At 64.3% G+C, this 16,916-nt stretch overlaps 4 protein-coding genes and 1 long non-coding RNA gene across 8 annotated transcripts in view; 3 read left to right on the top strand and 2 right to left on the bottom strand.

The window, feature by feature from the left end:
* Nucleotides 1-1,054: 1,054 nt before the first annotated feature.
* LOC108509493 (membrane-spanning 4-domains subfamily A member 12-like) lies at nucleotides 1,055-3,966 on the bottom strand. Of its 4 annotated transcripts, none has more exons than XM_017838943.1 (7): nucleotides 3,618-3,966; nucleotides 3,289-3,408; nucleotides 2,595-2,651; nucleotides 2,354-2,485; nucleotides 1,893-2,006; nucleotides 1,712-1,795; nucleotides 1,313-1,456 (listed from the first exon to the last, which is right to left on the bottom strand). In XM_017838943.1, exons 1-7 carry the CDS (start codon nucleotides 3,840-3,842, stop codon nucleotides 1,436-1,438), a joined length of 753 nt encoding a protein of 250 aa, XP_017694432.1. In that variant the 5' UTR covers nucleotides 3,843-3,966; the 3' UTR covers nucleotides 1,313-1,435. The 4 variants fall into 4 exon arrangements, 3 of the variants coding, with proteins under 3 accessions (XP_017694431.1, XP_017694432.1, XP_017694433.1); XR_001878628.1 differs by having other exon boundaries at nucleotides 1,379-1,456; nucleotides 1,893-2,212; XM_017838942.1 differs by lacking the exon at nucleotides 1,712-1,795 and having other exon boundaries at nucleotides 1,055-1,456; nucleotides 1,893-2,212.
* On the top strand, nucleotides 2,079-3,732 carry LOC108509497. Its single transcript, XR_001878629.1, has 3 exons — nucleotides 2,079-2,187; nucleotides 3,006-3,101; nucleotides 3,263-3,732. It is a non-coding gene; the product is annotated as an uncharacterized LOC108509497 (long non-coding RNA).
* On the top strand, nucleotides 3,962-6,021 carry LOC108509476 (collagen alpha-1(I) chain-like). Its single transcript, XM_017838921.1, has 3 exons — nucleotides 3,962-4,540; nucleotides 4,766-5,820; nucleotides 5,913-6,021. The coding sequence occupies exons 2-3, from the start codon at nucleotides 4,832-4,834 to the stop codon at nucleotides 6,019-6,021; spliced, it is 1,098 nt and encodes a 365-aa protein (XP_017694410.1). The 5' UTR covers nucleotides 3,962-4,540; nucleotides 4,766-4,831.
* A 3,559-nt stretch (nucleotides 6,022-9,580) lies between these two features.
* On the top strand, nucleotides 9,581-12,614 carry MRPL16 (mitochondrial ribosomal protein L16). The gene is made up of 4 exons (XM_017838946.1): nucleotides 9,581-9,656; nucleotides 9,827-9,892; nucleotides 9,973-10,121; nucleotides 11,367-12,614. Exons 1-4 carry the CDS (start codon nucleotides 9,614-9,616, stop codon nucleotides 11,850-11,852), a joined length of 744 nt encoding a protein of 247 aa, XP_017694435.1. The 5' UTR covers nucleotides 9,581-9,613; the 3' UTR covers nucleotides 11,853-12,614.
* A 248-nt stretch (nucleotides 12,615-12,862) lies between these two features.
* STX3 (syntaxin 3) overlaps nucleotides 12,863-16,916 on the bottom strand; it is a 7,085-nt gene continuing 3,031 nt past the window's right edge. Inside the window, exons 7-8 of the mRNA XM_017838920.1 lie at nucleotides 15,988-16,098; nucleotides 12,863-13,625 (exon numbers count right to left, since the gene is read on the bottom strand). Of these exons, the coding sequence (XP_017694409.1) occupies nucleotides 13,548-13,625; nucleotides 15,988-16,098 (189 nt within the window). The 3' untranslated portion in view covers nucleotides 12,863-13,547. The remainder of the gene's footprint in view (nucleotides 13,626-15,987; nucleotides 16,099-16,916) is intronic.

Raw genomic sequence — 16,916 nt, 5'->3', positions numbered from 1 at the left:
CGTCACCGCCGGCGCTCCGGCTGCTCCGGCCCGGCTAAAAATAGCGGAGCCGGAGCGTGGGAGGGGGGGGTCTGGGGGCAGAATTCCCTCAGGAGGGCAGGTACCCCCGTTTAGGGGGGCGGAATTCCATGGAGAGAGGGGTTTATGGGGGCAGAATTCCCTCAGGATGAGGTGCCAGGGGGTTAGGGGGGGTGGGATTCCCTCGGGAGAAAGAGCAGGTCCTGGGAGTCAAGGGGGGAGAGAATTCCCTTGGGAGCAACTTCCGGGGGTTTAGGGGGGACAGAATTCCACTGGGAGAGGGAACAGGTAGCAGGAGTTTAGGGAGGCAGAATTCCCCCAGGAGTGCAGGTACCCAGGTTTAGGGGGTGGAATTCCATGAAGAGAGGGCACTAGGGGGGGCAGAATTCCCTCAGGATCAGGTGCCAGGGGCTTGAGGGGTGGAATTCCTTCAGGGCAGCAGGTATGGGGGGGGTGAGAGGGCTGGAATTCCCTCAGGAGAGGGGCTTAGTGGGGCAGAATTCCCTCAGGAGACCAGGCACTGGGGATTTAGGGAGACAAAAATCCCTCGGGATCAGATGCCAGGGGTTTGGGGGGAATGGAGAGATTTGCCTCAGGAGAGAGGGGTATGAGGGACTTAAAGGGACAGAATTCCCTCGGGAACAGGCACTGGGGGTTTAGGGGGAAAAGAATCCCTCAGGAGCAGGTGCCAGGGGTTAAGGGGGATGGAATTACCTCAGGAGAGAAGGCACTGGAGGTTCACAGGGACAAAAATCCCTTGGGAGCGAGTGCCAGGGGTTTAGGGGAGTGGAATAAATCCCAGGAGAGAACAAATCCCAGGAGAGAACAAATCCCAGGGGTTTAGAGTGGGGCAGGATTCCCTTGGGAAACAGAACAGGTAGCAGGGGCTTAGGGGGGCAGAATTCCCGTGGGAGAGAGCAGGTACCCCCAAACCAGGTGGGATGAGCCCTTTTCCTGCCGGAGAGCAGGTCTGGGGGGGTGTGAAATTGTAACTCCCGCGCTGAAAATTCCCAAATTCAGGAGCCACAAGCCCGGACCGAGCGTTTATTCCCAAGATAAAACCAAGCCAACGCGGGACGAGCCGAGGTAGACGGTCCGGTGGATCCACGCGTCGGGATCGCTCCAAGCCACCGGAACCCCGGGAAGTCCTGAATCCTGACACGAGTGAATCCCAGAATCCCACTGGGGATTTATGGGCGGGAATTCCGCAAGAGTCCCGCGCGGAGAAGCCCCTTCCCGAAGCAGCCAGCAAGGAATGCCCCTCAGACCAGGCACGGGGGCAGATGGATGGGCAGGAGAGTGGGGATTTGGGGGGGGCTCGCTGGCTTTTGGAGGGGTGGGACCAGCGTATCCCAGCGGGAAGACGATGCCGTAGCCCTGGATTTGGGAGCGATGGAGGCAGGATCCCATTCCGGTGTCAGACTTCAGGAGCAGCCAGCTGGAAGGAGAGCGAGCTTTGGGAAGGGGGAAGGATTTGGGGTGACCCCTCAGCGGGATTTTGGGATCTCCTCCCCCATTCCCGGAGCAGAGAGGTGGATGCTCCGGGATGCTCTCTGGGAATGGGGTGTTCTCCCAGGGCAGCGGGATGGGGTCTGTCACACAGGAAGGGATAGGATGCTGCTCCGGGGTGGGGAGGGCCATCCCAATCCCGACTGCGCTCCTATCCCAGGTATTCCTTGGGATCGGGAATCACCTCGGTGTAGCTGGGTGGCTGCGGCAGCTCCGCCGGTGGCACGGCCAGGTCCACGCGGGTGGCACTGGGGACGATCAGCATGGACTGGGAGAAACCGGGATCATGGGATACGCCAGGATAACAGGGAAGAGCTTCGGGGGGGGTGTCCATCCCAGCCTCCCCCCCTCATCCCATTCCTTACCTCGTTGGAGCTGAGCCGGGTGGCCCGGCACCAGAAGTTGGCGGTGGCCACGGCGATGCAGAATTCCAGGACGGTGAAGATGAGGAGCACGATGGAAATCCCGTTCCCTGCGAGCTCCAGGGTGGGGGGGGGAAAACCCCATCAGCACCTCCCCGGGAAGCGCCCGGGAGGAGGAAAATCCCACTCCACGCCGCGCTTTGGGGCTCCCCCCTCCTCTCCCGCCGCACTCCCGGCTCCGCCAGCGCTCCGAGCCCGCCATCCCGCCGTTTTTCCGGCTCGCGGATGCTTCCAAAGGGTGAGTCATCTCCCGAGGGACCGACCTGAAATAGGTCAACGCCGGCAGACGCGCCAAACCCCCGCCCCAAAAGCGCCTTTGGGGGGGGCCACGACGCCCCTCTGAGGGGTGGGGGACACGCCGGGGGGGTTCTCCCGGGGGCGGGAATTCCCGAAAGCGGGATTACCAGGACGAGGTATCCGTGGTAGTCGAGGCTGGAGTGGTAGAGCACGTTGAGGTTGAGGTCGACGATGAAGGCCACGATGCCCAGCAGGGCGAAGATGGCGCTGATGACGTTCATGGTCTGGCTGCCCTTCACCTGCGGGCACCGGGGGCTCTCAGGGGGCCCGGGGGGGGGATCAGGGGGGCGGGAGACCCCCCCCAAAGATCCAGGAGGGACGTCCCGGCCCGTTCCCGGCGGCACTCACCGCGCATTCCGTGGGGCTCTTCTCGGCGCCGATGGAGAGGCAGCCGGAGATGATGAACTGAGAGGGGAACAGGGGGGGTCAGGGGCACCCCCAGAGCTGCCCGGGGACACCCCCCTGGGTTGGGAGTTGGGGGGGCAGAATTCCCTGTGCCCAGGGATGGAGTGGCTGGAGCCACGGGAGCCCAGGGGGGATCGTTCCTGGTGGGCATCCCTTCCCTGGTGGGATTCCCTGCCTAGGTGGGCATCGTTCCCTGGTGGGTGTCCTTCCTTCCCGGGGAGTATCCTTCTCTGGTGGGCATCATTCCCTGGCAGGATTCTGTTCCTTGTGGGCATCATTCCCTGCTGGGCATCATTCCCCACTGGGCATTGCTCCTGGTGGGCATCCTTCCCTGTGGACATCATTCCCTGGCAGGATTCTCTTCCTCGTGGACATCATTCCCTGGCACCCGTCCTTCCCTGGTGGGATTCCCTTCCTAGCGGGCATCATTCCTGGTGGGCATCTTTCCTGGTAGGTATCCCTCTCTGGCGGGATTCCCTTCCCTGTGGGCATCGCTCCCTGGTGGGCACCAATTCCTCGGTGGGCAAACTTTCCCAGAGGATGCCCCTCCTGGAGGGTGGGCACTCCTTCCCCTCTGGGCATCCTTTCCCTGCGGGATCCCTTCCCGGCAGGACCGTTCCCGCTGCCCCGCGCTCACCGACACGCCGCCCAGGAACGGGATCTCTCCGATGACGAACACCGAGGTGTAGAGGCTGGTGAGCGTGGTCAGGACGATCCCGAAGCCGATGTGCAGGAATCCCGTCATGATCTGGATGGTCTGCGGGGACCGGGATGGACGGGAATGAGGTCAACTCACCACCGCCCCCCTTCCTCCAGTGCCGCGCCGGCCGCGGGGGCGCCTTGATCCCACAGCGTCCCCCGAGGGATCGGCGGGAGGGTGGGAATCCCCCGGGAACGGGGTGAGGGGGGGTTTTCCAGGGGTTCCCCGTCCCGAGCCCCCCCACCCCGTGCTCCCCCAAATCTCACCCCCATGACGCGGTTCTTGCCCTTGGAGAGGGTCTCCGCCGTGTACATGACGGCGCGGTTGCCCAGCCGGAGGCTCCCCATGCCCTGCATGGAGAGATCGGGGGGCGCCGGGACCCCCCCGGAGCAGCCCCGCTCCCACCGGGGCCGCCCCCGCCACACCCCGCCCGCCACACCCCGCCCCGCCCGCCGCCCATTGGCCGGGCGCCGTGACGTCAGCGGCTGCATCACACACCCCCCGGGCACCGCCCAACCCCAAAACCCCCCCAGAAATCACCCCGTAAAGGATGGGGGGGGCGGAAAGTGGAACATCCCGGCTGCGGGGGGTGAGGGGAGATGCTCCATGGGGCAGGGAAGATGGGAGACCCCGCCCGTGTGGGGTGGGGGGAGACGCTTTGTGGGGTCCCCCGGCTGCGTGGGGCGGGGGGAGATGCCCCGGGGGACTGTGTGGGGCGGGGGGAGATGTTCGCTGGGGCTGGGGAGATGCCCCATGGAGCATTTCCCCCACCTCCCCGCGGTGGGCAGGAGGCAGGGAAAATGCTCCGTGGGGCACCCCGGCCGCGTGGGGCACGGGGAGTTGCTCCGTGGGGCAGGAGAGGGAGATGCTCCGTGGGGCGATGTCCGACGTTGCAAACCCCCCCCGGGGAAAGGTGCTCATCCCCAACCCAAGGGAGAGGAGGAAAAGAGGGTTCTGGGGACACACAAAACCCCTCCAACCCCCCCCCCCAGCTCTGTGTCCCCCCATCTCTCCCACCCCCTTCCAGCTCCAGGCCGTGTTTACAGGAGCTCAGAAAGAAAGGGGGGAAAAAAAATGAAAAGAGAGAAAGGAGGAAGAAAAAAAAAAAAAAAAGCCGCGCCGCGAATTCCTGGAAGAATAAATCCATCAAGGGCCATTAGAGCTCCTGCGGCTCCTCCCGGCGGAGCGGGTGAGTTGGGGGAAGGAGGGGGGGACCAGGGGGGGCTGCGGGGGACACGGGGCACTGCCCAGGCACCATTCCCTCTGGATCTTCTTGGTACCCCTTCCCCAGACAGGGATGGTCCGGAATATCCTCCTTGGATCTGCTCCCTGGAGCAGGAGGGAAGGGAAGATGGGACCCCCCCCACTCATCCCAGCCACTGCCCCCTGTGCTGGCTTTGCCCCCTGTTTTTAGGGTGTCCAGCTCTGAGAAGGAGCCAGGAGCTCCGGGCAGGGGATTAAACCCCAAATCCAAGAATTAATGCCCTGGGAACGAGGGGGGTACAAGATACTGTCCTGTATCCCAAAATCCCTGCACCCAGCACTCCACAGTGACAGGCACAGCTCGTGTCCCCCAGGTGAGACAGTGGCACAGGGGCCCTCTGATCCATGTCCCCCCCAGCCCCGGGACCTGCCCCGCCGTGCCCAAGCAGCTTTGGGACCTGGGGAGCAGTGCCCCTATTCCAGCCCATATCCCCCCCAACATCCCGGAGCTGAGGCGCCCACGAGGAACCCCAGCCCTGCCCTTCTCCCCAAATTATCCCACGGCTCCCAGCACCCGCCAGAGCACCCCAGGGAGCCCGGTGGGACTTTATGGGGTCCACAGTGGCAGTGGGGACGTGTCACAGCCCCCCACCCCCGAGCACCGAGCACCCCCGGGGCGTCCACAGGATCCACAACCGCCTCGGGCAGTTCCGCACGTTTATTCCCGAAACAGGGATGCTCACGCAGCGACGGGCTCGGCGGGAGCAGGGGGCCTCCCGGGGATCACCGTGGGTACCTGAGGACCCTCAGGCCCCCCCTTCCCCCGGATCCATGGGGGGCTCGCACCCACCTGAGTCCCTCTGGTCCCCCCGCGGCACAGGCACCGAGGGGCGGGCAGGGGGGGCCGGGGTGGGCTCCCGAGGGGCTGGGGACGGGCTGGGACGAGCCGAGAGCAGCCCCAGGTGGACACCGGCTTCTCCCAGGAGCCCTGCAGGGAGGATGGATTCATGGAGCACGGGAATCGCCCCCGCGGGGCTCAGGAAGCCCGCCAAGGGGGGGGGGGTCTCATCTCACCTCCACCAGCCAGACACCGACGCCTCCCACAGCCTTTTGGGGACCCGCAGCACGAACAGTCGAATCCAGTGAATCCAGCATCCAGGGAGTGCCAGGCAAATGCCTCCCGGGCGCTGGAACGGGCTTTTCCAGAGAGGCTTCCAGCCCCTGGAGCCACAGCCCGCAGGTGGCAGCGGAGGGAGACCTGCCGGGGCAAACATCCTCGTGGATTCTCCACCAGGCTCTGGAGGGGTCATCCCACGCCCCCAGCCCCCCCCGCTGGCACGGACCTGGCTGCCGGAGAGGTTTGGGAAGAGGAGAGTGTCCAGCTGGAAGCGGAGGGAGTGGTTTCCACGCCGCGGGAGGAAGCGGGAGCGGCCGAGCCGAGCCGCCCATCCAGAAGGCACCTGCTAGGTGAGACACAGGGCGAGCCGGGCACTGCCACCCCCTCCCCAGAGGGTCCCCCCACCCCATTCCAGCCGCGGAGCTCCCCCGTTGTCAGCGATGACGCGGAATTCCGGCCGTTTGGAAACGCCTGGAGCGGCCACGCGCTGGTCCACGAACACCCTCAGGGGCTCCCAGGGGTCGGTGCCCACGGACGCCTGGACGTTGATCAGCTGACCCAGGGAATAGGAGGGGTGGGACAGGCGGGAGGAGCAGGAACCTGGAAGGGGGTGCCCCGAGGGTCACGGGGGTCCCGCCCTGCGGGGTGAGGGGGTCCAGGGCTCCTCCACTCACGGTCAAACATGGCCAGGGCGAAGCGCGGCCATCTCCGGTGGGCGACGGTGGAGCCGAAGGGGATCCGGGTGGGATGGATGAAATGTTGCCTGTCCTGTGCCACAGAGGATCCTTGAGTGAGGGCACGGAGGGCACCCCTGCACCCCATCCTGATACAGACAACCCCACACCCTCCCTCCCAAATCCCTCCCAGATGGATCCCACGGCGGGCTCACGTGGGACTCAGAGCCCTGGCTCCCAAGGGTCTCTGCTGGGGAATCCTGGGCTCCTGGGGGGGTTCTCCCCGCTCACCTGGGGTAGTTACACTCCATAGGGAGGGAGAAGGGTCTGGCACGAGCCACAGGCCCCCTGGACAAGGGGTGGGAGTGGAGGATGTTCCCGTAGCGGATTTTGTCTGGGAGGAGCTGTGGGAAGAAGTGGGTTTGGGGCTGGATTTGGGGCTGGGGGTTTCCCCCTTGCCCCAGCACCCAGGAATGCCCAGGCCAGGGTTCAGGTGACCCCTCACTCAGCAGTGCTCTCAGAATGGCCGGGATGGGGGTTTGGGGGGACCCTCCACACCGGTCCCACCTGGTTTCCTTCCCCGCCCCAAGCCCTGGCAGGGTCCCCTCATTCCCACCCCATGCCCATTTCCATCAGGGACATGTGTCCCCGTTTCTCACCTCCAGGGTGGTCCCACAGCCCAGGAGCGGGTGCTCCAGCCGGAATCCATCCCTGTCAGCACTGGTGACTCCACATCCAGGACCCAGGATCAGCTCCCCAGCGGCCACACGGCTCCCCAGGACACGGAGCGGGATCGTCACCGAGAGCCACGAGGGGCCACACGTGACAGGTGAGGGGGAGGAGGAGTGAGACAGGGATTTGGGAACCCCAAGATGCACCAGGATGAGCTCGAGGTTCAGCTGGACCTCAAATCCCTGCAGTGATCCTTTAGGGAGTGGCCCCAGGCACCGAGGCCGTGGTCCCTCTCACCATGCCCAGGGCAGGGGGACCTACCCTGTCCCTGTCCCCAGACCCCCCAGACCCCCCCTTTCCCAGGCCATGCTGAGCCCAAGCCATGGCTGCAAGGAAGAGCACAAACCACCCTCCCCTGGGAGCATCCCCTGGGATAATGGAGATGGAGGGATGACCCCCACTGGTGGCTTTTTTTAACCCCCGTGGAAGGGGTGGTGGCCACGGGTCTCCAGGGGGAAGCTGGGTATTCCCACGCTCCCTGCACACACATGGGGCTCGTTTCCAGACTTTCCTCCTTCCAGGGAAAACCAAGGGGCTTGGGCACTTGTCCTCAATCCAGCCCTGCTCCTGGTCCCCACCCCTGTCCCTGTTCCAGCCCTGTCCCAGTGGAAAGCATGGATTGTCCCTTGGGACACCGCATAGTCCTTGAGGAGGGAAACCAAACCACAGCATTCCCATCCTGAATCCAAACCCAGCTGCTGGGAAGGAAGGAACCCTATCCCAATAACACCAGCGCAGTGGGAACACTCAGGCAGCTCTCTGGGGAAAACCCTTATTTATTTCAAACACAGGATCTGCAGGAGTATCTGTACTGCCAGGAGAAACTTCCTCCTGAAATTTGACAGCCAGCTTGGGAAAGCTCCCTGGAGATGGGGGAATTCCAGATCCCTTTGCTGCTGGAGGATCTTCTCCGACACCGAGCCCGGGGTGTTCCCAGTTGGCACCACCGCAGCGTCCCGGGATCCTTGGATTGGGCACTGGTGGCTCCAGGGCTCTTCCTGCTGTGCCACTTCTTCCTGGGAACTCTTCACTGGAGTGGGCTGGGCTCCCAGTTTGACTTCCAGGTTCTTCCTGGCCACGTGCATCCTCAGGGACGAGCGTGTTCTGCTGATTCCCGCTGCTCCGAGGGAGCAGGGAGAGCTGTCCACGGCGTCTTCTCCGTCTGGAGCCCGCCAGGAATCGCTCAGGCTCTTGGAGAGGGAGAGGCTTTCGGAAGGAGTGAGGCTGCCAGAGGAATGGAGGCTCTCCGAGGGCAGGGGTGACCCTTCCTGCCGTTCCACCCGCTCCTGGGAACACGTGAGGCTTCCGGAGGAACGGAGGCTCTTGGGGGGCTGGGATGACCCTTCCTGCCGCTCCACCCGCTCCTGGGAGCGCACCACTGGGATGGGCCAGGCTCCCATTTTGACTTCCAGGCTTTTCCTGGCCACGTGCACCCTCAGGGATGAGCTGGCCTTGCTCATTCCCGCGTCTCCCAGGGAGTAGGGAGAGCTGCCCGCGGGGCCTTTCCCGTCTGGAATCCAGCAGGAATCACCGAGGCAGCAGTACAGGTGGCCTCGCTCCACCAGCTTCTCCAGGTCCTCCCACAGCACCTGCCACGCCAGGGAAACCCTCGGGAAGGACCTCCCGTTCCCGGCACACACGGACACCAGCAGGTCCTGCAGCTCCTGGGCCGCTGTGGCACAGGGGGAGCAGCCGGGGCCGCATCCGCATGGCATGGAGCCCACGGGAGCCTCCGGAAGAGCGGGAGCCATGGGGGAACTGGGAGCAGCTGGAGCCACTCGGCTGCTCCGGGAGCCCGGCAGGACGCCGCTCATGGCTCCCCCCATCCCGTTGGGATCGCAGGTATCCCATATCCCTGGGAGCTGGGTGGGGGTGGCTCCCAGTGTTGCCCGGCGACGGCGCGCTGATGTCACAGCCCTACTTGTGATGTCACAGCCCCAGGTCACCCCAGGGCTCAGGGTGGGGGGGAGAAAGGAGCTTCTGGTGGGCAATGGAGGCCCCTGTGGAGCAGAAGAGGTGGAAAATTCCCAGCCAAGCAGGACACAGAGATGAGGAGGAGGAGGAGGAGGATGGTGTCACCTCCTGGAAAACATGGATTATCGTGGAAAACATGGATTGTCCCATAGGACACTGTGGAGTCCTTGAGGAGGGCAAGCCCTGCTCGGCAACCACCAAACCATCCCTGTGTGATCCACAGCATTTCCATCCCGAGTTCCTGAATCCGAACCCAGCTACTGGGAATAAAATGGAACTTTATCCTAGTCAAAGCACTCCGGGCTTTTATTATCCCGACAAAAGCAGTTTGTCGCCCAGCACAAAGACTGGAAACCACTTCTAGCACCTCCCGAGGCCGCTGAGGGACTCCGGGACCCCCCCGGAGGAGAAACCCAAGGTCGGTCCCCCCTCTCCGGTACGCGCGGGGGGAACTGGGATGCGGCGGAACTAATATTGCGGGCGCGTTTCCCAGCCGGGCCGCGGCACGGGGGGGCGGGTTTGCGGACGGACCGATGGCGGCTCCTGTGCGGCACTTCCGGCGATGTGGCGATGGCGGCTACCGGGGCTGCTCCGGGCCGGGCCAGGTCGGGGGGGCTCGGGCCGCGCTCCCAGGGGCTCCCCGCTGCCCGGGGGGGTCTCGGACGGCCGGGGCGGCCCGGCGGGGACTCGGGCGGGGCGTGGAGGGGGTGACCCCGGGCCCGGACACCGTGAAGGGCGCCGGGCCCCGCCGTGACCCCCCCGCTCTGCCCCGCAGGTCCCGGCGGAGTGGCGATGCCCCGCGCGGGGCTCAAGAAGTGGGTGCTGCCGCCGGATTACAGCGGTGAGTACAGCGGCGAGGGGAGGCGCGGGGCTCCGCCCGCGGCCTTGCCGGGGATCCTCATCCCGGCGTTGTCCCGGCAGGAATCACCTTCCCGGAGAAGCCGAAGCTGAAGTTCATGGACAAGGTGCCGGCCGTGCCCAAGGTCCGGCGGGAGCCGCGGATGCTCCGTGACATCCGCGGGCCGTCCCGGGAGGCCACCGACTTCAGCCAGGGGCAGTACGGGATCCTGGTGAGCGCCGAAGGGAGCCGGGGGGGGAATTCCAGAGGCTGGGATTGGAGCAGGAGTGGGAACCCCCAGGGTGGAGACCCCCCGTGCTGCTGAGCCCTCCCAAAACGGCCAGGAACTGGAGGGAATTGGTGCCAGAGTGGCTCTGGAAAACTGATTTACCTCTGTTGGGAACGCCCCAGCATTCCCGGGAAGGGGCTCAGGAGTGTGACTCGCAGGTTAAGTGTTCCCAGGCAGGACATGGACACCCTTGTCCTTGTCCCTGGGTAGAACACAGGACCCTTTGTCCCTGTGCCATGTCCCTGTTCCCAGGCAAGACATGGTTCCCTCTGTCCTACCCCTTATCCCTGAGTTATCCCACCCCGTATCCCTGAGTTATCCTGCCCTGGGTAGGACACGGTTTCCTCTGTCCAACGTCCCTGTTCCCAGGCAGGACACAGTTCCCTCTGTCCCATCCCCATATCCCTGAGTTGTCCCACGCCATATCCCGAGTTATCCCCCCCATATCCTTGAGTTATCCCACCCCATATCCCAAGTTATCCCACCCCATATCCCAAGTTATCCCACCCCTTATCCTTGAGTTATCCCACCCCATATCCTGGGTTATCCCCCCCATATTCCTAGTTATCCCACCCCTTATTCTTGAGTTATTCCACCCCACATCCCTGATTTATCCCACCCCTTATCCTTGAGTTATCGCACCCCATATCCCGAGTTATCCCCCCTGTATCCCAAGTTATCCTCCCCATATCCTGAGTTATTCCCCCCATACCCCAGATTATCCCCCCCATCCCGGGTTATCCCCCCCTATCCTGGGTTATCCCCCCCATATCCCGAGTTATCCCACCCCTTATCCTTGAGCTATTCCACCCCATATCCTGGGTTATCCCTCACATATCCCGAGTTATCCCACCCCATATCCCGAGTTATCCCCCCATATCCTGAGTTATTCCCTCATATCCCGAGTTATCCCCCCATATCCTGAGTTATCCCACCCCTTATCCTTGAGTTACCGCACCCCATATCCTGGGTTATCCCCCCCATATCCCGAGTTATCCCACCCCATATCCCTGAGTTGTCCCATGCCATATCCCGAGTTATCCCACCCCTTATCCTTGAGCTATTCCACCCCACATCCCGGATTATCCCCCCCCATATCCCGAGTTATCCCACCCCTTATCCTTGAGTTATTCCACCCCATATCCCAGTTTGTCCCCCCCATCCCGGGCTCTCGCTGTTTCCCCGCAGGCTCTGGGCGGGGGGTACCTGCACTGGGGCCACTTCGAGATGATCCGCCTGACCATCGGGCGCCACATCGACCCCAAGTCCATGTTCGCCGTGTGGCGCGTGCCCGCCCCGTACAAGCCGGTGACCCGCAAGAGCCTGGGCCACCGGATGGGCGGCGGGAAGGGCCCCATCGACCACTACGTGACGGCCGTGCGCAGCGGCAGGCTCGTCGTCGAGGTGGGCGGCCACTGCCACTTCGGCCAGGTCCGGCCTTTCCTCGCCCAGGTGGCCCAAAAGCTGCCCTTCCCGGCCGTGCCCGTGAGCCGGGAGAGCCTCCAGGAGATGCGCCGGGAGGAGGAGGAGAAGAGGCTCAACAACCAGAACCCCTGGACTTTCGAGCGCGTCGTCACCTCCAACATGCTGGGCATGAGGAAGTACCTGAGCCCCTACGACCTGCGGCTCCAGGGCCGCTACTGGGGCAAGTTCTTCCTCAGGCACAGGGTGTGAGGGGCGCGGGCGGCATTCCCACGGGATTAAAGCGGCACGCCGGAGCCCGCGCTGGCGTTCGGAGGTGGGAATGCTGGGCCGGGAGCGTCCCGGGGGGACACGTGGGGCGGAGGCGCAAGGCAGAGCCCGGCTGAGCTCAGGGAGGTGGAATTGTGGAGCTGGGAGCATCCCGGGGGATTTGAGGAGTGAGGCTCTTTGTCCTGGAATCGTGGAGCTGAGGGATACGTGGATCCAGGCTGAGGATGGATGAGCTCTTTATCCTGAAGTGGGTTTTGGAGCTGGGAGCATCCCGGGGGATCCACGGATCGGGGTTTGAGGCGTGAGGCTCTTTGTCCTGAGCTGGAATCGTGGAGCTGAGGGATACGTGGATCCAGGCTGAGGATGGACGAGCTCTTCATCCTGAAGTGGGTTTTGGAGCTGGGAGCATCCTGGAGGATCCATGGATCAGGGTTTGAGGCACGAGGCAGAGCATGGGTGAGCTCTATCCTGAAGTGCATTTTGGAGCTGGAAACGTGGGACTGGGAGCGTCCTGGGACATAAATGAATCAGGGATTGAGCCACAAGGCAGAGTGTGGGTGAATTCTTTATCCTGAAGTGGGTTTTGGAGCTGGAAACGTGGGATTGGGAGCATCCTGGGAAATCCATGGATCAGGGTTTGAGGCACAAGGCAAAGGATGGATGGGCTCGGCACTGAAGTGGGTTATGGAGCTGGAAACCAGGAGCTGGGAGCATCCCAGGGAATAAATGGATCAGGGTTTGAGGCATGAGGTTCATTGTCCTGAAGAGGGTTTTGGAGGTGGAAACATGGAGCTGGGAGCATCCTGGGGAATCCATGGGTCAGGGTTTGAGGCACGAGGCAGAGCGTGGGTGAATTCTTTATCCTGAAGGGGGTTATGGAGTTGGGAGCATCCTGGGGGATAAATGGATGCCTGGGGGATAAATGGATGCCTCATGGACTGAGGGATGAGGCAAAGGATGGCTGGGCTCTATCCTGAAGTGGGTTTTGGAGGTGGAATCATGGAACTTGGAGCATCCTGGAGGATTCAGTGGTTTGAGACACAAGGCTCTTTATCCTGACATGGGTTTTGGAGCTGGAAACACAGAACTGGGACCACCCTGGGGGATAAATGGGGCGGGATTCGAAGCAGGAGGCAGAGTGTGGGTGAGCTCTTTATTGAGGAAGAAGGCTCTGGCGTGGGTGGCTGCACATCCAAGGAGCTCCGAGCGCAGGGAAGAGGCTCCTCCGGCCATCCCAGCAAGGCAGAGCCCCCGTGTGCCCCCCGCAGAGGGACACGGCCCCTCCGGCCGCTCCGTGCCACCGGCCATCACCCGAGGAGAGCAGGATGAGGAGCTGGGAACTGGGGGAGCACGGCAGGGGGGCTCCACTCCTCCAGGGACGTGTCGGGGTGTCCTCGGGGCTCCAGGGACCAGGGGCTTGGCAGGCCGGGGTCTCTCCCGTGGATCATCCGGGCGGGGGGCAGGAGGGGGAAGAGCCACCTGTGACAGGGACAAGAGGTGACACCCAGGAAAGGGACGTGGCTCCCACTCCCTCCCCGACACCCGAGGGGGTGAATCCCACCTGGATCAAACCCCACCGAGGCCCAAAGCCGCTCCCCTGGGATTGGGGAAGGCGGGGACCCCCCGTGCCACCCGCTGTCCCTGTCCCGGTCACCTGGAGGGCAGCGGGAGGGGGGCTCAGGCGAAGATGCTCCCGATGCTGGAGGCCAGGATGATGGCCAGGATGATGCAGCACAACATGATCATGATCTTCTTCTGCTCAGGGAGACAGGGAATGTGAGCCAGGGACACGAGGGGGGGACACACCGGAGGGGACGGGGACAGGGATGGGCAGGGGGATAAGGGACAAGGAATGGGGAAGGGGATGGGACAGGCCGGGCAGGGGGGTCAAGGGACAAGGATGGGGCTGGGAAGGGGGACAGGGGACAAGGATGGGGCTGGGAAGGGGGACAAGGATGGGGATGGGGATAGGGGACAAGGATGGGGATGGGGACGGGGATAAGGGATAAGGAATGGGGCTGGGGAGGGGGACAAGGAGCAAGGACAAGGATGGGAGGGGGACAGATTGGGAGAGGGACAAGGACGGGGCTGGGAATGGGAACAAGGCAAAAGGAATGGGGCTGGGGACAAGGGACGGGGTTGGGGAAGGAGGGCAGGGGACAGGTACTAGGAATGGGGCTGGGGAGGGGGATAAAGGACAAGGACGGGCTGGGAGGGGACAGGGGAGGTGGCAGGGCAGGTGTGAGCTGCTTGCGTGTCGCGCAGGGAGGTGACAGTGCCGGTGCGTCCCGCTGGCACAGGTGACCAAACTGTGACTTACCCAAACACTTGGGCGGGGGGGACACTCCGGGCAGAGCCCGGGGGGTTTGGGGTGTCCCCAGCCCCACAGCCCCCCTCATCTCCTACAAAAACGGGGCTGTCACAGCCCCCAGAGCCCCGGGCACCGCCGGAGCCGGGCTGGTGGCTTTGGGTGTCCGGGGTGACAGCAGGGAGAGGAGGCACAGGGCAGGGATCAGCCGGGATTTTATTGGAATTGGGAACTAAAATGTCCACGGTCGCCGCGGCGCCGGTCACTGTCCCCATTCCCATCCCGCGTGCCACCGGGACGAGCGTCCAGCCCTCGGATCCATCTCCTTGTCACCCCGCGCTGGCACCAGCGGCCACATCCCCGCGGTGTCCCCTCCCTTTCCCGTGGGGAGGATCCCAGGGATCGGCGGGGAACTGAGACGGGGTGTTCCGTGGAGGGAAAGGCGGCGGTGCCGAGCCGGAGCCAGCGGTGGGAAGCGGGACACGGAAGGTGAGGGGAGCAGGTCCGGGAAAGGCAGGGAGGGAAGCGGGCGGGATCGGTGCCGGGGAGGATCCAGCCGGGAGGTGACACCGTTGGGATGGTCAGGAGCGTCTGGAGGAGGGAGAGGCGGGATGTCAGCTCCCGGCTGGAGAGGCTGGAAGGGAATGGGACGAGGGGGTGCAGCGGGGAGCTGTGGGGAGGGAGGGATGTGGGGAGCACGGAGCCGACCTCCAGAGCCCCCGGCACCCCAGGACCGAGCAGCAGGGACCCCTGAGCGCTGCAGCCCCCCGAGCAGAGCAGAGCCCCCGAGCAGAGCAGAGCCCCGAGCCACTCGGAGCCCTGAGGCTGCAGCCCCTCAAACACCGGCAGAGCCCCGAGCGCCACAGACCCCTGAGCCACATGTCCTGAGCATGGCAGCCCCCCGAGGCTCCCCAGACGGCACAGACCCCCACAGCAACAGGGATCCCCGATTTCCAAAGACCCCCGAGCACCACAGACCCCAAGCACAGCAGAGCCCCGAGCGCTGCAGACCCCCAAGGAATGCAGAGCCCCCGAGCACCACAGACCCAAAACCACCCCCAGCCCCGCGACAGCCCCAAAGCACCGGGGCCCCCCTGAGCAGGAGCTGACGGTGGGACCACCCCAGCAGTCCCTGCTGCCCCCCGGGACTCCCTGTCCCCACAGGGAGGGTCCCCTGCCCCCCAAAACTTACGGACCCCCCTCTCTGGGGCTATTTCGTGGGCAGCCCCACTGAGAGTCCGATGATGAGGGCGACTATCCCCAACAAGAGCACGGCCACCACCACCAAAACCAGCAGCTTCTGGGGGGGACAGGGGGGACACGGGGGTGGTGACACCTGTGCCACGTGGGGGGACACCAGAGGGGGGCACCGGGGGGTCCTGAAGAGCCAGAGATGCTGCAGAGCCCCGGGACAGGGCAGGAGGGGCTGAGCCCTCCCCAGCTCAGAGAGAGGGGAGCCCAGAGAGGGACAGAGCTGCCTGCCCCCCATGGAGGTGGCAAAGGGGGGAGTGGGGACCAGCTGGGGTCACTGGGGGGAGGTGGGAGTCACTGGGGACAGCTGGGGGAGCACTGGGGGTGTCTGGGGGGGACAAGAGGTGGCTGAGGAAACGAGGGTGGCTGGGGGGGACAAAGGGTGGCTAGGGGACACAAGGGGGTCTCAGGGCTGCTGGAGGACACAGGGAGATGCTGGGAACACTGGGAGATGGGCAGGCACACTGAGGGCCAGAGGGGGACACCAAGAGTGCCCTGGGGACACTGCGGGCTATGGAGGGGACACGGGGGGACACCGGGGCCGTCAGTCCGTCTCACCCTCCTGGCCTCACTTTGGTACTTCACAGCCTTTTTGGTGTCAGCCACGGCCCTCTCCACAAATCCCACGGACTGGTCCATGTTGTTCTCGATGCGGTCGATCATGGATCCCTACGGAGCACCGAGGGCCAGGGGACACTGAGAGCACCCAGGGGTGCTGGCACCCACCCACCCTGCGTGCCTCGCCCCAGTGTTTGCCCCTGCTCAATCCCATGGCCCCATGCACAGGTCCCTGCTCATCCCTGTGACCCACTGGACAGGTCCCTGCTTGTCCCCAGGCCCAGGTCCCCGCTCATCTCTGAACAGGTCCCTGCTCGTCCCCATGACCCCGTACACAGGTGGTTGCTCGTCCTTGTGACCCCATGCCCAGGTCCCTGCTCATCCCCATGACACTGTGTGTGTGTGTCCCTGCTCTTCCCCGTGATCCCACGCACAGGTCCCTGTTTGTCCCTGCTCATCCCCATACACAGGTCCATGCTCATCCCCATGACCCCCTGCCCAGGTCCCTGCCTTGTCCCTCTGACCCCATGCCCAGGTCCCTGCTCAGCCCTGTTAACCCCATACCCAGGCCCCTCCCTGCTTGTCCCTGTGACCCCGTGAGTCCCCCCATGTGTCCCTGCTCATCCCTGGGCACAACAACTCCCTGCTCGTCCCCACACGGGGGTCCCTGCTGGGCCCCGCTGATCCCACGCCCAGGTCCCTGCTCAGCCCTGTTAACCCCATACCCAGGCCCCTCCCTGCTTGTCCCTGTGACCCCGTGAGTCCCCCCATGTGTCCCTGCTCATCCCTGGGCACAACTCCCTGCTCGTCCCCACACGGGGGTCCCTGCTGGGCCCCGCTGATCCCACGCCCAGGTCCCTGCTCGTCCCTGTGCCCCCATACAGAGGTCCCTGCTCATCCCCATGACCCCACGCCCAGGTCCCTGCTCG

The sequence above is a fragment of the Lepidothrix coronata genome, unplaced genomic scaffold, assembly GCF_001604755.1.
Source record: "Lepidothrix coronata isolate B3197 unplaced genomic scaffold, Lepidothrix_coronata-1.0 Scaffold369, whole genome shotgun sequence".
Taxonomy (NCBI): domain Eukaryota; kingdom Metazoa; phylum Chordata; class Aves; order Passeriformes; family Pipridae; genus Lepidothrix; species Lepidothrix coronata.
The sequence above is the reverse complement of the archived record's forward strand: the minus strand, read 5'-3'. Positions and strand labels throughout refer to the sequence as shown.